The sequence below is a fragment of the Mobula hypostoma genome, chromosome 1 (genome assembly GCF_963921235.1).
Source record: "Mobula hypostoma chromosome 1, sMobHyp1.1, whole genome shotgun sequence".
In the NCBI taxonomy this organism is placed as follows: Eukaryota; Metazoa; Chordata; class Chondrichthyes; order Myliobatiformes; family Myliobatidae; genus Mobula; species Mobula hypostoma.
This window is the reverse complement of record NC_086097.1, coordinates 193,752,987-193,772,999: the sequence shown is the minus strand read 5'-3', so window position 1 is coordinate 193,772,999 and position 20,013 is coordinate 193,752,987. Positions and strand designations below refer to the sequence as shown.

Sequence of the window (20,013 nt, the reverse complement as noted above, 5' to 3'; positions counted from 1 at the left end):
CCTCAAATTTGGAGACCAAAACTGAACACAATACTCCAGGTGTGGTCTCAGCAGGGCCCTGTACAACTGTAGAAGGACCTCTTTGCTCCTATACTCAACTCCCCTTGTTATGAAGGCCAACATGCCGTTAGCTTTCTTCACTTCCTGTTGTACCTGCGTGCTTGCTTTCAGCGACTGATGTACAAGAACACCTAGATCTCGTTGTACTTCCCCTTTTCCTAACTTGACACCATTCAGATAGTAATCTGCCTTCCTGTTCTTTCCACCAAAGTGGATAACCTCACATTTATCCACATTGAACTGCATCTGCCCACTCACCCAACCTGTCCAAGTCACCTTGTATTCTCATAACATCCTCCTCACATTTCACACTGCCACCCAGCTTTGTGTCATCTGTAAATTTGCTAATGTTACTTTTAATCCCTTCATCTCAATCATTAATGTATATTGTAAATAGCTGCGGTCCCAGAACCGAGCCTTGTGGTACCCCACTAGTCACTGCCTGCCGTTCTGAAAAGGACCCATTAGGGTCCCTAATCTTTGTTTCCTGTCTGCTAACCAATTTTCTATCCATGTCAGTACCATACCCCCATTAGTACATCAATCAAATTGTGACTTTACCTTGTTTCCTGAGCCACTCTCCTCTCTGAAACTCTGCTTCTTTCTGCAGGTTTTTAAACACTAAAAAAAAGACAAATGGAACACAAGATTAGTTAAACTCTGACACAGAATTTGTGACAGCAGTGACATGAAAATTATCAGCATTTGTATTTGTTACAATATGAAACTGACATCACCGTCAGGATTCTGTACATCTTTAGATTATTGCAGAAATCCAAAATATGTGTTTGTAATTCAGTGTGCTTTTATGGGCTGCGCTTTCTGCAGGATTCTCCTTCGCAATTATGGGAAATAAATGGATTGATGAAAACTGATACTGTCTGTAAGATACCTAGATAATGTTACGTTTCATTGTGTGAGGCATTTTGTGAATAATATTTTAATAGAAAATCCTTTAGCCCCAAAAATATCATTTTATGATATCTGTAATTTGCTCAGGATGATGGGCTGAAGAAATGGTTTCTTTATTTAAAATGGTACAGTTGAAATCTATCACACACAGGTACCTGGAATTTAGAGAAGCACAAGTGGACATGTATGTCAAGATAAAGGTCCCTTCACCTTCTTGTTAGGGTGTCTGCCAGAGTTGTACTAACTAACATCTTCACCTGAACCTCACCCCACTACCTGGACAAAAGGAACTCTATCCAACAGTGGGAAGATGGCCTGAGTGCCAAAACAGAGGAGATGCAGGTGAGGGCAGCATCAGTGATGGAGGAAGGGAAGCCCCATTCTTCTTGTCCTCACCTACCACCCCGTGAGCTTCCGCATACAACACATCATTCTCCGCAATTTCAAAGTTCAAAGTAAAATTATTATCAATGCACAGGTATGTCACCATACATAGCTTTGAGATTTGTTTTCTTGCAGGCATACTCAGTAAATCCAAGACTGAAAATAGAATCAATGAAATCCCACCCCCAATAGAATGGACAAACAACTGATGTACACAAGACAACTGCAAATACAAAAGAGAAATTAATAATAATAAATAATAAATAATAAGCAATAAATATCGAGAACATGAGATGAAGAGACCTTGAAAGTGAGTCAATCGGTTGTGGGAACAGTTCAGTGATGAGGGCAAGTAAAGCTGAATGAAGTTATCCCCTCTGTTTCAAGAGCCTGGTGGTTGAGGGGTAATAATTGTTCCTGAAGCTGATGGTGAGTGTCCTGAGGCTCCTGTATCTTCTTCAACACTACCTTCAATGGGACCCTACCACACCATTACCTGCCCACCCCACTCTCTGCTTTTCACAGTGATCACCCCTTTCAAGATTCCCTTGTTCATTTGTCCCTCCCAACTAATCTCCCCTCTGGCACATATCCCTGCAAGTGACAGAAATCCTACACATGCCCATTTCCCACCTCCCTCACCTCCACTCATGGTCCCAAACAGTCCTTCTAGATGAGGCAACATTCTACCTGTAAATCTGTTGGGGTCGTCTATTGTAGCCAGTGCTCCCAATGCAACTTCATCTGTATTGATGAGACTCGATGTAAATTGTGGTCTGCTTTGTCAAGCACCTTCACTCCATTCACCAAAAGTGGAATTTCCTGGTGGCCAACCATTTTAATTCCTATCAACACACACAAAATGCTGGAGAAACTCAGCAGGTCAGGCAGCATCTATGGAATACATTCGATGTTTCAGGCCAAGACCTTTCTTCAGAACTATCTTGAAAAAGGGTCTCAGCCTAAAAAGTCAACTCTTTACTCTTTTTCATAGATGTTCTGGCCTACTGAGTTACCTCAGCATTTTGTGTGTGGTGCTTGGATATACAGCATCTGCAGATATTCTTGTGTTTGTGATCTTAATTCCTATCCCCATTCCCATTCCAATATGTCAGTCCAAGGCCTCCTCTTCTGCCACAATGAGGCTACTCACAGGGTGCAGGAGCAACTCCTCATATTTTGTCCAGGTGCCCTCCAATATGATGGTAAGAATATTGATTTCTCCTTCTGGTAACTTCTTTTTCTCTCTCTTTTTTCTTTTCCATTCCATTTTCTTCTATTCCTCAATCTGGCCTCTTACCTCTTCTTCACACCTGCCTATCACCTACCCTCCTTCTTCCCTTTCTCCCATTGTCCACTCTCTTCTCCTATCATATTCCTCCTCCTCCAGCTCTTTACCTTTCCTACCCACCTGGCCTCACCTATCAAATTCTAGCTTGTCCTCCTTCCCCTCACCCTACCATATTTTCTGTCTTCTTCCACTTCCTATTCCAGTCCTGCTGAAGGATCTTGGCCCAGAATGTCGACTATTTGTTCATTTCCATAGATGCTGCCTGACCTGCTGAGTCCCTTCAGCATTTTGTGTGTTGCTCTGGATTTTCAGCATCGGCAAAATTTCCTGTGTTCATGTAAATATTTTAAGATCAGTTTAAATATAAATTTTTACGTTTAACATTTTAAAACTTAGTTTTAATTTTTTTTTACAATTTTCTAAGTGTTTTTGAAGGTGTTTAATTCAGAGACATTTAAGGTTTTTAAAAAACCATTTTTGATCTTTGATTGTTGATGGAACCAGTGGTGCGTAATTATTGAAATTTTCTTTGTAGTTATGTGCTGAAGACCCTGTAATGTACAGCCTGACAGATGAGGATAGGGACTCCTTAGACCAAAGTTCTATTTGAGCATCTGCCTGGAGAAGCTGTTCAGTGCAAGTACAAATTTATAGGAGCTGAGTGATGAAAGTATGTGCCCCACAGAAGCAGGGATCATAGATTTTATATATAAAGAAAAATTCTGTTTTACAACATTACTTATATTTCATGCTTTGTTAAAGAATTAATACATTAGCTAAAATTTGCATTCACCTATCTAACTTGTTTTCTGTAATGATTCTTCAATTTACTTGGCTATTCAACATTTTTAATGACATCACTACTGTTGTACACCAAGATCTCCTTAACTAATATCTGATAGAACCGATGTTGGGAAAGAGGAAGTCCAAGTCATGGAGGCATGAGATCTTGGTGGGTGTCATTACTGAAGATGATGATAAATGTGACAATACATGATTGAAATATAGAAGCATAAAACTTGGTCGCACTCTCTGAATTCCACAAGTCTTTTAAAGCTGTCAAACACTGAATACCTCTGACAGACAAAAAGATACTTAAATTCTTAAAAAAATTCTAAACTACTTAATAAATATTTAAATACTCTAACACTTATTAAAATCTAAACTATTGAATATTTACTGAAGTCCTTTAAGGCAGTTGTTCGCCGAAATTAACAGTAAAAGATCTCCCTGTGCTGGTGCCAGCATGGTGCAAGATTGGTGAGGAACCAGTGCCACTTTGTGTTCCTATGGCTGCACTCCACCCAGTTCTGTGTTGAAATGCAGAGGATAAACAGCAGTGAACCTTTGAGGATGACTTCCAGACTTAGGTGTTCATGTACATATCCCATGGGCACTAATACTTTAGTGAATTCCTGGCTGAAGGGATCAGTACTGTTATGGTAAAAGATCAACAACCTGAAATACTGTTTCTCCCTCCACAAATGCTACATAATCTCCTAAGCATTTCCACTATGCCTGGATTTTATTTCAGATTTTTAACATCTGCAGTTTTTGAGTGGCTGAATTTCACCAGCATTTCCAACATTTGCAATGTTTTTGTTTTTGATTTTCATTGCTAACAAAGACCAGGCTGACAATATTGGATGAGGCAGGTGTAGCTGTTGAGGAAATGGTATCATGGATCAAATCAGTTGAGACACTGCTCTGTTTCATTTTCCACCTGACCACCTGACACATTGTCCTCATACATGAGGAAATCTGCAGATGCTGGATACCAGTATAGGCTTCGATCATGGACTGTTCCACAAAGCCAACAAAAAGGCAGGCATAGCATTCTCATTCCCCTCATTAACCAGAAGCCCTTTGGTGTTCAAGTTAAAGAACCAAGACAAACTGAGTCATGGAATGATAACTGAGAACCAACACTTACTCTGCAGTAAGGATATAACAGGTAGGATGAAATGCTGGAATCATCTGTATTTATTCAATGTCACAAACAGCAGTGAACTCCAAGTACACTTTTAGAGAAGTACATCAGGAGATGACCTACAAGTTGTACTATTAATAAGTCCTGCATTTAAAATTAGAAGCTATGTATTACTCAGCGCGTCCCTGGTGTTCTATTTCCACTAAATGTGATTGGAATTAAGCTACATAAAAATGAACACCGTATAAGAACTCACCATCTCCAATCAGCACCAGACTTGATTGGTTATTTGCTTTGCCATCTTGTAGTTGTATAGTGTAAGTACCTTCATCTATATCCTCCAATTTCTCCATTATCATTTCCACCAAACCGGTTTTATGATCAACCTTTATTTTATATTTCTGGGAAGGACAAAAGAAGTTTGAAACAGAACAAAAGTAATTACATTTACAGCTCCCTGAATTTTGTGGAATACCTTGCAATAACTTTTATTGATGCACCATATCCAGATGTGTCTTGGCTCAATACGGAAACTGATCTCCCAAGAGCACAAGAAACTGCACAGAATTTTGGGTATAGTTCAGTCAGCACATCATCAAAACCAGACTTTCCACCACGGATTCTCGCTGTCTCATAAAAGCAGCCAATATAACCAAAGACCCCTCCCATCCCGCTCATTTTCTCTTCTGCACTATGGGCGGAGCATGGGTAGAAGGTACCAAAGTCTGAAAGTCAGCACCATCATACTCAAGGTCAGCTTCTACTCCGTTACTACAAGACTTTTGAATGGACCTCTTGTACAATAAGATGGACTGTTGACATCACAATCTACCTTATCATGGCCTTGCACCTTATTATCTGTGCGTACGGCACTTCCTCTGTAACTGCAACATTTAATATCCACATTCGGTTATTGCTTTTCCCTTGTACTACCTCAAAGTACTGATGTTGGGAAATTATCTAAATGGATGGCATCCTAAACAAAGTATTTTCTTGCACTTCAGTACATGTGACAATAATAAACAACCAATTACATAATTTCATGTTGACTTTAGACAAAATACATTATAGGAGAGATAGCACACATAATATGAAACTGAGCAAAATAAATAGACATTAGAGAAAGTAGTCAAAAACTTGCTTGAAAAACTGGATTTTGATGAGAATAGTGAAAAAATAGATTTACATTGGATACACAGTACAGAAATGAGTCTTTCAGACCATTGGTTCATGCTGGCACTTACGTTGCATCTTCCCATCTTTCCTCATTTCTGTTTCCTTCTCCAGTGTTTCCTCAAATATACTTATATTAGTGGCCTCAACCAGTTTCACATTCTCACCTCTTTTTGTGTGGAGAAGTTCTTCTAGATTTCTTATTGGATTTCTTGGTAATTATTTTATATTAATGGCTGTGTGTTGAGCTCTTCCCCACAAGTGAAAACATTCTCTCTACATTTACACTATCCATAAGACCATAAGACAAAGGAGCAGTAGGCCATTTGGCCCATCGAGTCTGCCCCACCATTTTATCATGAGCTGATCCATTTTCTCCTATTTAGTCCCACTCCCCTGCCTTCTCACCATAACCTTTGATGCCCTGGCTACTCAGATACCTATCAATCTCTGTCTTAAATACACCCAATGACTTGGCCTCCACTGCTGCCCGTGGCAACAAATTCCATAGATTCACCACCCTCTGACTAAAAAAATTTTTTCGCATTTCTGTTCTGAATGGGCGCCCTTCAATCCTTAAGTCATGCCCTCTCGTACTAGACTCCCCCATCATGGGAAACAACTTTGCCACATCCACTCTGTCCATGCCTTTTAACATTTGAAATGTTTCTATGAGGTCTCCCCTCATTCTTCTAAACTCCAAGGAATACAGTCCAAGAGCGGACAAACGTCCCTCATATGTTAACCCTCTCATTCCCTATCAAAACATTTCATCATTTTATGAACTTATATTGGTTAAATGTTCAGCTTTCTTTTCTCAAATGAAACAAGACCAGAAATGTTATCTAGAACTCGTTTAAGAGTTAAACATGACCTCAACTTGTGGACAGTCTGGTTCAATTTCAGAAGTATACAAGGTTTGGAATGGATGTAGAACAGAGTTTATGAATGGCAGTGGTTTCCATTACGAGACCATAAGACCCTAAGAAATAGGAGCATAATTAAGCCATCTGGCCCATCAAGTCTGCTTTGCCATTCCATTATGGCTGATTTCAAAGGTTAATTTTATTGTCAAAGTGTGCATGTATAATACAACATTTGAGGGCGGAGCAAAATGATGGCGCTAAACGGCGACTCTTTTGCTTGTACCTTCAGAAACAGCTCTATTTCTATCTTTGATATCTTTTTTTTTCTTTTTCAAGGTTCTTTTGAAGACCCTGACCTGGAGTTAAACTCTGACTTTGGTTCTTTGCGGGAAAGAGACCCGCTCTCAGGGCCTCGTGACAAGCTGCTTTTTGATATACCAAAGACGTGACCTGGAAGACTAGTGTGCCTTCAGGGTGCTGGATGTTCGTGGCTCTGGAGATGGACTGATTCAAGGCTGGTGCCCCTGACTGAGGCATCACAGGAAAACACGGAACACTGTGGGCTGTGTGTCCAGAGACCTAAGCCTGGGGATTAATTCTCTGGGCACAGAGCTTGGAAAAAGCAATGCAATATACTTTAAACATCATAAATCAGTGATTTGTTTGTTATGTTTCCCCTCTCACTGTGAAATGGGGACACCTTTTTTTCCCTTATTAGGAAGAGAGAGCAAGCCTGTGGTATGTCGAATTACCAGGTGAATGAGTAGCCTAACCGTCTCTGGACTGCAAGTCTGTGTCTTTATTGATGCTTTGCTGCATGCTTGAGTGCTCGGTGGGGGGGGGCACCGATACTTTTTGCCTGGTGGGGGGGGGGAGTGGAGTCGTTGCCTTGCTGTTGCTTGTGTGTAGGAGGAGGGAACTGGGAGAGCCTTTGGGTTTCTAATGTTTAGCTGCCATTCATTCCTTGGAGTAGTCCTCTATTTCATGGATGTTTGTGAAGAAAATGAATTTCAGGATGTATATTGTATACATTTCTCTGACATTAAATGTAGCTATTGAACCTAGAGAAAACTATTGATACTTGACTTCTTCAGATAGCCATGAAATACACTCGAAAAAAAACATGCAGACCCCCAGATTCCTGCACATCACCCCCACAGAAAAAAAATCTGCAACAGTAGCAACATATCTCCACATCCTCCCCACAGAAAAAAACAGCAAAAATAACAATCCCGGAACCTCTTATCCACAGAAAAAAAAATAACAATACAATCTCCAACCCCCTGACCAGGAGAAAAGAACAGCCACAGTAGCATCAAAAAACTCCTCCCCCAACTCACATGCACAGACCTAACAGACCACCTACCACCAATCAGCCACAAGAAAGAAAATGCTGAAAAACTGTAGATTTATTACACTTGTCAACCCCATCATCCTGCCTTCTCCCTGTAACCTTTGATGCCCTGATTAATCAAGAATCTATCAACCTCCACCTTAAATATATGCAATGACTTGGCCTGCACAGCTGTCAGTGCAATGAATTCCAGAGATTCACCACCATCTGCGTAAGAAATTTTTCCTCATCTCTGTTCTAAATAGATACCCCTCTATTCTGAGGCTGTGTCCTCTCGTCCTAGATTCCCCTTCTGTAGAAAACATTCTCTCCACATCCATTCTGTCTAGGGCTTTCTATATTCAATATGTTTCAATGAGACCCCTCTCCTCATTCTTCCAATCTGCAGCAAGTACAAGCCCAGAGACATTGAACACACCTCATATGTTAACCTTTTCATTCCTGGGATCATTCTCATGCACCTCCTCTTGATTCTCTCCTGTGCCAGCACATCTTTTCCTCGGTAAGGAGCCCAAAACTGGTCAGAATACTTCACGGGTCGTCTGATCAATGCCTTTGAAGGCCCAGCATTACATCCTTACTCTTATAATCTAGTCCTCTCAAAATGATTGCTAACTTTGCATTTGCCTTCCCTACAATGGACTCAACCCCAAGTTAACTTTTAGTGAATCCTGCATAAGGACTCCCAAGTCCCTATGCACCTTGGACTTTTAAATTTTCTCCGCATTGAGAAAATAGTCCATGCCTTTATTCCTTTTACCAAAGTGCATGACCATGCACTAATCTACGCTATATTCCAATGACACTATATTCTGTCATTGCTTTGACATTCTCCCAATCTACCGAAGTCCTTCTGCAGACTCCCTCCTTCCTCAACACTACCTGCCCCTCCACCTATTTTCACATCATCTACAAATTTGGCCACAAAACCATCAATCCCTTCATCCAAATCATTGACATAGAATGTGAAAAGAAACCGTTACAACACCGACCCCTGTGGCACACAACTAGTCACTGGTAGCCAACCAGAAAAGACCCCCTTTATTCCCACTGTTTACATGGGTTCTTGTTAAGCAGCCTCATGTGCAGCAGCATGTTAAAGGCCTTCTGAAGATCCAAATAAACAACATCCGCTGACTCACCTTTGTCTATCCTGACTGTTATTTCCTCAAAGAATTCCAACAGATGTGTCAGGCAAGAATTTACCCTAAGGAAACTATGCTGACTTTGGCCTATTTTGTTGTATGCATCCAAGAACTGTGAAACCTCATCCTTAATAATAGATTCCAACAACTTTCCAACCATTGAAGTCAGGCTAACTAATCTATAATTTCCTTCCTTCTGCCTCCCTTGCTTCTTGAAGAGTAGAGTGACAGTAGCAATTTTCCAGTCCTAGTAATTCTGAAAAATCATTACTAATGCCTCCACAAACTCTTCAGCCACTTCTGTCAGAACTCTGGTGTGTAGTCCATCTGGTCCAGGTGACTTAACTACCTTCAGATATTTCAGCTTCCCAAGCACCTTCTCCTTAGTAATAGCAACTACTCACTTCTGCCCGCTGACACGCTTACATTTCTGATATTCAGCTAGTACCTTCCACAGTGAAGATTGATGCAAAATACTTAAGTTCATCCACCATTTCTTTATTCCCCCATTACTACTTCTCCAGCATCATTTTCCAGTAGTCCAAAATCTTCTCGTCTCTATTTTACTATTTATACATCTGGAAAAGCTTTTTGTATCTTCTTTTATATTATTGGCTAGCTTACCTTCATATTTAACCTTTTCTCTCTTTGTGGCTTTTTTAGTTCTGTTGGTTTTTGAAAGCTTCCCAATCCTCTTCCTTCCCACTGTGTCTTTTTTGCTGTATTGTATGCCCTCTCCTATGCTGTCTTTGACTTCCCTTGTCAGCAACAGTTGCCTCCCTTTAGAATACCTCTTCATCTTTGGCCTAAGTCTTTCCTGTGCCTTTTGAATTTCTCCCAGAAACTCCAGTTATTGTTGTTCTACCATCATCCCTGCTAGTGTCCCCTTCCCATCAACTTTGACCAGCTTATGCCTCTGTAATTCCCTTTACTCCACTGTAATAAAGATATATTGAATGTTAGCTTCCTCTCAAACTGCAGAGTGAATTCTATCATATTATGATCACTGGTTTCTAAGGTTCTTTTACCTTAGATCCCTAATAAAATCTGGGTCATTACTATTCTCCAGTTGGTTCAACCACAAGCTGCTCTAAAAAGCCATCTTGTAGGCATTCTACAAATTCTACAAATTATCTCTCTTGGGATTCAGCACCAATAAGATTTTCCCAATCTACCTACATATTGAAATCCCCATGATTATCACAATATTACCCTTCTTACATGCCTTTTCTATCTTCCATTGTAACTTGTAGTCTACATCATGGCTACTGTCCGGAAGCCTTTATATAACTCCCATCAGAGCCTTTTTACCCTTGGAATTTCTTAACGCTACCCACAATGATTCTGCTTCTTCTGCTCCTATGTCAGTTCTTTCTAAGGATTTGATTTAAGTTTTTTTTTTATTAACAGAGCCACCCCAGCCCCTCTGCCTACCACCTGCTTATCCTTTCAATACAATGTGTATCCTTGGATGTTAATCTCCCAACTATGATATTCTTTCAGCCACGAATAAGCAATGCCAACATCATACCTGCCAATCATAACTACTATGTAGCTGGAGAAAGATATTTCTTTGAACTTGAATCGTGGATAAACAATCTGAGAACAGATGCAGTGGATGGGTGGGGAAAGGTAGTTAAATCAGCATACACACACAATCTGACGCCATGGACAGATACTTCTACTGACAGGCAAAACATCAATAAAACCTGCACACTTTAAGCAATTAAATTTAAATTTAAGTTAATAAAACCAATTTCTTATGCTTGAGTGGGTAGCTGTTTCTACCCATTCTGTCTGACCACTGCTCATGAAATATTTAACCTGACAGAGATTCAGTGGGCAGACTTCCTAGCCTAGGAACTGAATAGTTTGAGGATGCCTATATTTCCATGGTGAACTTACTGAGAAGATCAGTACAGTAGAGCGCATTGCTGCATTTCACCCTGCAGTTTGTGGTCCTGAGTTTGCACCCAGTTTAATGCTTAAAACATGACAGGCTTGCACAAACTTACTTCTTCAATGAAAGGTCTTCCCAATTATTGTCACATAATGTTGCAAAGGACAGCGTGTAGGTGAGAACAAGTTGGTTGCTAAGGTTAGATTTGTGAGGTCACTGGAGACAGGAACTGCAAGAGCTGACAGGTGAATCTTAGGCAATGATTTGAATGATTTCATTCAGTACTGCTCTGTAACTATCTACAGCTTGATGGTTTGCCTTTAGGTTTTCTAATCTACACCACATTTGGTGCCACCATCAGTGCATTCGCTGACGCTGAAAAATTACTGCATGGAGACTATTGGCATTACTCTATACGTCACCATCTTGTGGCAGTGTTTATTTTAGATCAGCTTAATCTTCTGAGTCTTCTAACTAGCATTCCTCGCCATAAATGAAGAAATAAACTCTCCACAATGCAGAATCCTAGATCCTTGCCATCCTCCCTCCACCACTTCCAGATATTTGCGCTGTAGGTGAGAAGCAGGTCTTTGCCATTGACATGACTCATAAAATGAGTACCTCAATGTTAATCAATTGACTGAACTACATTATATCAAAAGATACAGCAAGATATAATCAGTTGGAAAGAAAGGTTTTTAATCCAGACAAGTGTGAGGTGGTACAAGTGGGAGGTCAAATGCAAGAGGAAACTACACAGGCAATAGCAGGACCCTTAGGAGCACTGATGTACAGAGGGACCTTTGGATGCATGTCCATAGCTCCCTAAAATGGAAACACAGCGAGATAGTGTGGTAAAGAAGGCATGTTTTTGTCTCCATTGAATGTAGCAATGAATATAAAAGTGGGAAGTCACTTTGAAGCTGTATAAAACTCTGGTTAGGCCACAGTTCGAGTACTGTGTGAAATCCTGCTCCATCAGAAGGACATGGAAGCATTTTAGAGGATGAGATGAGGTTCACCAGGATGTTGCCTGGATTGGAATATGTTAGCTGTAAGAAAATGTTGGACAAATTTGAATTGTTTTCTGTACTGTTCTATGTTCTATCTAACATTTCTTTTCCATTTCTTGCACTTTGGCAACAGCAAACACATGCCAATTGCTACTGAGGAAGAAAAGCTTGTAAGTTAATCACAAAATAATCAATTGCTTATGTTTAAAATAGGCAGCTTCAAGGATTCATACAAAAATACACTAGAGCAAATGCCAAGCATTTTCCAAGGCATTCTCCACCTTACATGTTCAAAATTAAATGACCTCAGAAAATTGGCCTGGCTTCAAAGCAGACCACTGAGGCTGTGAAACTTTAGCTCTGGTCAAAATGTTCAAGGATTCTTCAAAATTCGAGTCTGAATCTCTTATATAATAAATCACAATTGAAAACATGGATTTTCTTCAAAACAGAACAGCGTCAATTCACTTTAAAATCAGTTAATGCCTTGCTTTCTTCAAAAAAAAATACTATAAGTATCTACACTGCAATGTAATTTTCTCAAAATAAATAGATGTATTTTTGGACAGAGAGTATTATGGTGTGAATACCAGAAGTGTCTGTCACTCCATAGCTTATGGCTGTCATTCAAAGGAAATCTGGCCAACATGTACTTGGCTATTTATCTAGCTTAGCTTGATTTAGTCTGACTAATCTTATTTTATACTGATACAACACAGTTGACAGCCATTCTGCTCATTGTCTCCAAGCTGAAATCCCATTAGTCACATTTCCCATCACCCTATTTCTCCGTATTCCTAGAATTTTCACACACACACACACACACACACACACACACACAATCTCCTCCCTTTTGTTTTTTTTTGCCATCAAACTATACTGAGTGGTAACTTATGGCAGTCAATTAACTTGCACATCTTTTGGACAAGGGAGGAAACTGGAGCATCTTGAAGAAACCTGTGCAATCACTCAGCACAGACATCAGGATGAGGTTTGAACCAGGCACCCGGAGTGGTCACGCAGCAGCACTAACTGCTGCTCTACCATACCTTTAAAGATAATTATATTTAAACCTTTGCCTACCATTAAAACCTGACCTCCTCAATTGCTTGATCATCATCAGTAATATAACTGATTAGGTCATTTTGTTACTGGAAAAAACCATACTCATGGTCAGATAAAGGAGAACATATCAAAAAAAAATCAACATCTCTTTCCATCAAGTGTTCAACACTGAGACTGAATAAAATAAGTTTGGTTGATGATGGAGATGGGACCCCCGGGTAATAGGGGAGCTGAAATGTTTGGTTACCAGTTGTGAGAGATGGATCTAAACACCATTTGGGGTAATGGGCTGCACCTTTAAGTGATAGATGATGTAAGATCAAACCATTTTCTATTTTTAATGTCTTCTACCAAGCTAACCATAGATAAATAATCCAATGGTGTTTACTTGATTTCTCCTCTAGTGAATGACATTGTAATATAACCAAGAGAAGGACTGGCAGGGACTAAAAATATTCCTGAAGTTAAGACTTCTAATGTGATATTAAAATGAAAAATGGTTACATTAAGAGATGCCTCTAGACACCATTTAGAATCACTGTGGGAACTTCTCTGATTTATGTGTCTCTCAATTGTGTTTTGATTTTTTTTCCTGATAGAATTACTAATGATTCCTTTAAAATCCATTTACCATGTCACTATGTTTAGCCATCATCACCAGTGAAAGGGAATGATTTAATAATTTAATTCATTTTACAAATATGAAGGAAATCATTTCTGAGTTTCATTAATTAGTAAAGTAACTTACCTCATCATTTTTAACTTCCTTGTCATTAAATACAAATTTACATTGTCCATTTGGAGAGAGCCGTTCAGCCTCCAACCAGAAGCGTACTTGTCCTTTATCCAGGAGCTCAACTGCTAGCTCTGACTTCAGAGGTACAACTGCCAACACAAGTAATGTGATCATGTGTCATTCTAACAAATTACATTAGGAACAATCGTGACTGCAGCTGATAATGTTCAGAATACCAACCTGGGAATTTATGTTCATGACTAATTTCAAGAAGACGTAAGAGCTCTGCAAAGATAAAAGCAAAGATTTAAACAACTTTACTACTTATAATGCAGCTCTATGAATTTTCCTGTAAGCTTTTTTTCAGTTTGGTAACATGAAAAATCTAAATCTAAATCTTAACTTGTTTCAATAGATTCAGCGAAGCTTATACGAGTTGAGTATACCTTATGCCTGAGGCCAGATGTATTTTGGATTTGGATTTTTTTTTTGGATTTCAGAATATTTGCATTTATTTGCATCAGACACCTTGAAGATGGGACTCAAGTCTAAACACAAAATCCATTTACATTACATATGCTGCTTAGGTACAGCTGGTGTGAAGCTCACAGAGTATACAGTCCACAGTCAGAGCACAGCCTGATGTGATATAGCTGGGTTCTACACAGAGTTGGAGTTGAATGACCACCCCTAACCACATCTGTTATGGGCTGAGGACAGTAATACCTGCCAGTGATTTCAAACAGTTGCCCATTCCACAGCAACTACGATGAGAGGGTGGTTGTTCTATATTACAGTTTAATAATTTTGTATATAATTCATTGTGCGCATGCGCCGGTCGTGCATGCAGCGTGGTACAGCCGTTCCGATCAGTATCCTTACTTTCTTCTTCTTACTTCATAACTTATGTTATTTTTTGTATATTTTTTTTCACGGTAACATGGTAACAAGCTGCACCCTCTCTAACATGCTGGTAGAGAGAGTTTTATTTGGGTTTTTAGCACTGGAAATAGTTACATCCCGACACGTGGGACAGAAGCAAGGTTGCATTGTGTATTCCAGGGACCAGCCGTTTGCGCTAATGCCGGCTGATTTAGCGAGCAGAGCGGCGGACACCCCTGCTGAAATCTGGAGGAAAACACACAGAGGATGCAGAGGGGGATCACAAAGTCGAGGAAAGAGGACCGGGTCGAGACAACAGAGACTTATGGAGAAGAGGAGATCGGTGGGTAATAAAATGGACGAGTTCACGGCGCTAACCAGGAGTCAGAGAACATTTCGGGAGTGCAGTGTTATGTGTTTCACTGGAACAGGGCTGCACGAGGACATATCTGATCAAAACTTCTCCATGGACGGCTTCCAGACCGTTCCGGCTGACCGGAAGTGCACTGAGAGCGGTAAGCATAAAGGAATTGGGTGCTTACTGTTCTGGTTAACAACAGATGGTGCAATCTGGGTCATATTACGATCGAGGAACGTGTTTGTAGACCGGATATTGAACTTTTTACTGTTGGACTTCGGCCACACTACACCGAGATACAACACTGGGCGGCACTGGAGGTCATTCCTGCCTGTGGCCATCAAACTTGCAGCTCCTCCCGTGGAGGGTCAGACACCCTGAGCCAATAGACTGGTCCTGGACTTATTTTCCATTTGGCATAGTTTGCATTTTTTTGTTTGTTTGCGGTTTTCGTATTGCTATATTTACGCTCTATTTTTGGTTGGTGCGGCTGTAACGAAACCCAATTTCCCTCAGGATCAATAAAATATACCTATCTATCTTTCTAAAACAATTACCCTCTATTTTCAGTTTGTCCTGATAGATCCTTGCTTGTTTCATGATCGGCCTACTGTTAAGAGGTACATGTTCACTCTGATGCTGCCGAATCCACTTTTTCAATACACAATTGAGATTTTTATATTTTGTCTTATGCAGTGTTTTTCTATTTTTCATTAACTTTTGTTCATCACTTCTCAGAACTGCACAGAGAGGTTTGCCTTGCCTAGGAAGTATCTTGTGGCAGTTTTCTTTTGTGACATCTTGACAGTGCTCAAAAAAAATCTGGATTTTGGAGCTTTTGGATTGTGGAATTTCAGATAAGGGCTACTCAACCTGTATAACCAAAACAGGCCAGATCAAGGTTGCAACATCTTCTACCTTTACCATATTACAGCAGATCTACTGTTAACCTGAAATCATCGCCTCTTTACCCTATGCCAGGCTGTTTGTTCCAGCACACCCCCAACATGTCCTTTTGCTGGGAGGTCTACGTACAATAGGGGCCATCTCAGCAATGACAGATAGCTAGTCTCATGGAACCACTGTGACAGCAGAGGAGACTCTGCAACCGACAGACTCAAAGAAGGTCATTGTTACCTATGTTAACAATGACACTGATCAACAATGTAAAATTATGCATTTTACTTTACAATACAGATCTGGGAAGAAACACATTCTGTAAATAAGGCAAACGGTGAAGATGTGTGTTTCATGATAAACTCTTGGTGGAGTAAGCTCCTCAAACCCACTCTGCCATTCAATACCATGGCTCATCTGAGCACAGGCTTCAGATTCCCATAAATCTCAATTCTCCTCAAGTTCAAAAACCAATCTACCTCAGCAATAATATACGCATTTTACACTCATTACCATGAATAGCACTCACCATCAACCAAGTGGAGAAATTCAGATTTAATTTAAATCACTATTTTAAATCTTTTGGAGCTTTCACTACAAAAATAATTTTTGAAAAAACATAAAATACCTTCTTCATTTATGGTATAACTGGAAGAAACTCCATCTGTTTCAGTGACCACACAAGAATAAACACCCAAATCTTCTTTTCCTGGGTCATTGAAAATTAGTCTTGTTCTATTTGAAGAAAATGTAGAAAAGGATATTAATCTTAGCATATTGTTGAGCAGGATATTCTGTACATTATCTCAGATTTGTTGCATTCATTTATTTTCTCTCTCCTGTTCTGCCAACGTGATAAATAATGCTAAAAAGGTTATCTACCCTTAAAGATTTTACTTAGCAACTTATTTACCTATTTAAAAAGGATATCAGATTGACTTTTACTCTGATGGTTTCTTAATTCCTGAAAGGAAACATCTCTGTCTAGTATCTCTTGTTGCTACACAACTGAGATCAGTTATTACATCAGAAATGATGGGAAATATTCTTATCAAGTCACAGAGTGTATGTCTGGAGGTCAGTACTTTGCACTATCTTTCCATGTTTTCCTTAAACATTATTATCCCAAATTTCCTGAAAACAATTTACAGAGAACTGTGTCAGAAGTGTTTGGTCTGATCTTGTGACAACAATTTAGGATAAAATTTCCTGCAGAGCTTATTCTTCAACGGTGAATCCTGAAATCCAGGATAAAGCAAAGGCAAAGGAGATGACGAAGTATATGTTGTTGTTTTGTGTTGTGCCACAGCACCCTCAGACCATTAGCTCTCCTCCTCCTGTTTTATTAGGCAGGATATACACACGGTACAAGCTGAAGGGTGTGGGCAATACATTTTCTGATGCCCTGAAACCAACAATATTTTTGTCCTTATATAATAGAAATCAACAAGTTAATATGAAAAGAAATCACCTTAGAATTCCTTAGCCACTTCTAAAATTTAGTTATATCAGATGCATTACACCAAAATAGCTTATTCTAGCAAATTACTGCCCTGCCATGTGCTCCATATTACCTTATAATTAAATTCTTATGTAGTACAATGTAATATTTCAAAGGTGTTGAAACATTCAATTGTTAGTATCAAATTAACAATTCTCCTTCTGTATCAGGCGTCAGATAATCATTATATCAATCAAGCTGAGTTTTCCTCAGTTCAAAGTACTGATGAATTAGTAAATATCTCAATAATGTTTTCAACTTATTAATTTTGTTATTGATGTACAGTAGAGCCCATATAAAATACATATATTTCATATGTTTATAAGGTTATTTCTAGCAAAGTAATTATAACTTTGCCTCTTTGGTTATGGAAAAAAATTAATGAGAGAGCAAAAATCCTTGTATTGACAGAAAAAGTGTCCTTACTTTCCACCTTTGCTCTCTAGAGTAACTCTTGATGAGTCAATAAGTTCTTCATAATTCTTAGACCAAATGAATTTTGAACCTGCAGCCATATCAGTGCACTCAAAGATCAGGGAAATGACTCCATTGTCATCCACATCTACAGTAATTTCTTTGGTACCTAAAAAAGACAGAAAGAATTGGCTGCTGAATTTTAATTTCCAAATGTTTGGTGATGATAATGATTGTGCGTTCAGGCTAGAATTTTTTGTTCAAGTATTGTTAAAAGTTCAGTAGGTCACCACCTCTTCAGCATCTGGGCATCTAGGATGATTTCAATTCTAGTGACCCCAGATCTCTCCAGGAGGATATTTCTTCTAATAACACAGAGCTGTATATTTGTGTTCCATACTGGAACTGTTTGGGTGTAAGGGAAATAGAACATGTTGCTATGTACAGTGAGTGGTTAGCCATTGAACATAGAAGTTCATCTTAATGTCTTAAAGTTTAGTTTATTGTCAAATGCACAAGTACATGTGTGCACAGGTGCAAATATAAATTTACTTGCAGCAACATCACATTCACATAAAATCAAATAAGCAGTATTTACAAGAGAAAGATAAACGATACAAGTTTTTTTTGCAAGAAAGAACTCAATTATAACAAAATAAAACTAGGTCCATCGTAGTGCAAAGTGGTCATAGTTTTGGTATACTGTGGCAATGATTAGGGCTGTACAGGTATATTCAAGAACTGAATAGTTGAAGGGGAGTAGTTGTTCTTGAACCTGGTGGTGTGGAATTTATTGTTGGCAAGACTGGCATTTATCCCTAATAATTGTTACTTCCGATAATGACTACATTACTATTAATAATAATTTTTAACTGTGTCTCTGTGCACACAAGACTCACTCATCTGATGCCTCCCTCTATCCAGTCTTTATTTCAGTACTTTACTGATACTTTGAAGACAATAAGTTCCAGTGATTGGCCACTGGATTAAGCAAGATTTTCTTTATATGTTCTTGTAAATTCAAAATAGCTTTTGCTGTATTCTGCACAGGATTTGAACAGATCCTAAGCATTTTGGATAGATTTGTAAAGTGGAACTTTTGTAGGAACACTGCAAGTATCCCCTTTGCTGATTATCTAACATCATACTTGTGGGAAGAAGCCATCCACAAAACATTGCTTCGTTAGACAGCATCTGGTATTATCTCTTTACCCATGAAAACAGTTTATTTTGTAGACTATCAGAGTACATGTGACTTGTAAGGGTGGTCCTTCTTCCCATGTGTGTAAATCAAGATTTGTGAGTTCTCAATTAGATAAGTATGAGATCATGCATTTTGGACGGCCAAACCAGCGTAAGATTAATGGCAGGCCACTGATGGAACAGAGGAACCTGGCAGCTTCAGTGCACAGTTCACTAGCATCGGCCTCACAAGTAGACAGCGTGGTAAAGAAGGCATTTAGCATGCTGGCCTTCATCGGTCAGGGCATAAAGTTTAGAAGTAGGGACATCATGTTGCAGTTATAAAAGTTATTGGAGAGACTGCACTTGCGGTATTGTGTACAATTGTCAGGAAAGAGAGCGTGGAAAATACATTATTTGGATAGGTACGGGGGGGGGGTGGGGTAGCTTGGTTGGTTATGGGCCGAATGCAGGCACAGACAACCCACCTCTCCCGGAACTTCCGAGAGTCTCCCGCAAATTAATAGTGGCTCCCTGATGCCCGCAAATTATACACAATGTCCTGGAAATTGACTTTTTTGAGAGCAAGCGTGAGAGAATGTGCGCGAGAGAGTGAGCGCAAGAGCAAGAAAGCAAGCGCAAGAGAGCGAGTGGAAGTGAGAGCAACCATGAGAGCGAGAAAGCAAGAGCGAGAGAGAGCGAGAAAGCAAGCGCGAGAGAGAGCGAGAAAGCAAGCGCGAGAGCGAGAAAGCATGCGCGAGAGAGAGCGAGAAAGCAAGCGCGAGAGAGAGCGAGAAAGCAAGCGCGAGTGAGAGCGACCATAAGTGAGACAGCGCGCGCGATAGAGAGAGAGCAAGAGCGAGAGTTCCAAAAAAAGTCAGAGTGGCAGAGTGTTCCAAAAAAAAACACGTACATCACCCTAGACTACACTAAAGTGTACCCCTGCGTAC

General features: G+C 39.7%; 1 protein-coding gene across 4 annotated transcripts in view; it reads right to left on the bottom strand.

Annotated features, from left to right (window-relative positions):
- The window catches only part of myom1b (myomesin 1b), a 187,441-nt gene that overhangs the window by 69,061 nt on the left and 98,367 nt on the right, over positions 1–20,013 (bottom strand). For all 4 annotated transcript variants that reach the window (XM_063062392.1, XM_063062401.1, XM_063062408.1 and 1 more), the window contains 6 exons: positions 17,894–18,050; positions 16,595–16,701; positions 14,070–14,114; positions 13,842–13,978; positions 4,834–4,978; positions 622–681 (listed from right to left, as the gene is read on the bottom strand). In XM_063062392.1, the coding sequence (XP_062918462.1) occupies positions 622–681; positions 4,834–4,978; positions 13,842–13,978; positions 14,070–14,114; positions 16,595–16,701; positions 17,894–18,050 (651 nt within the window). The remainder of the gene's footprint in view (positions 1–621; positions 682–4,833; positions 4,979–13,841; positions 13,979–14,069; positions 14,115–16,594; positions 16,702–17,893; positions 18,051–20,013) is intronic.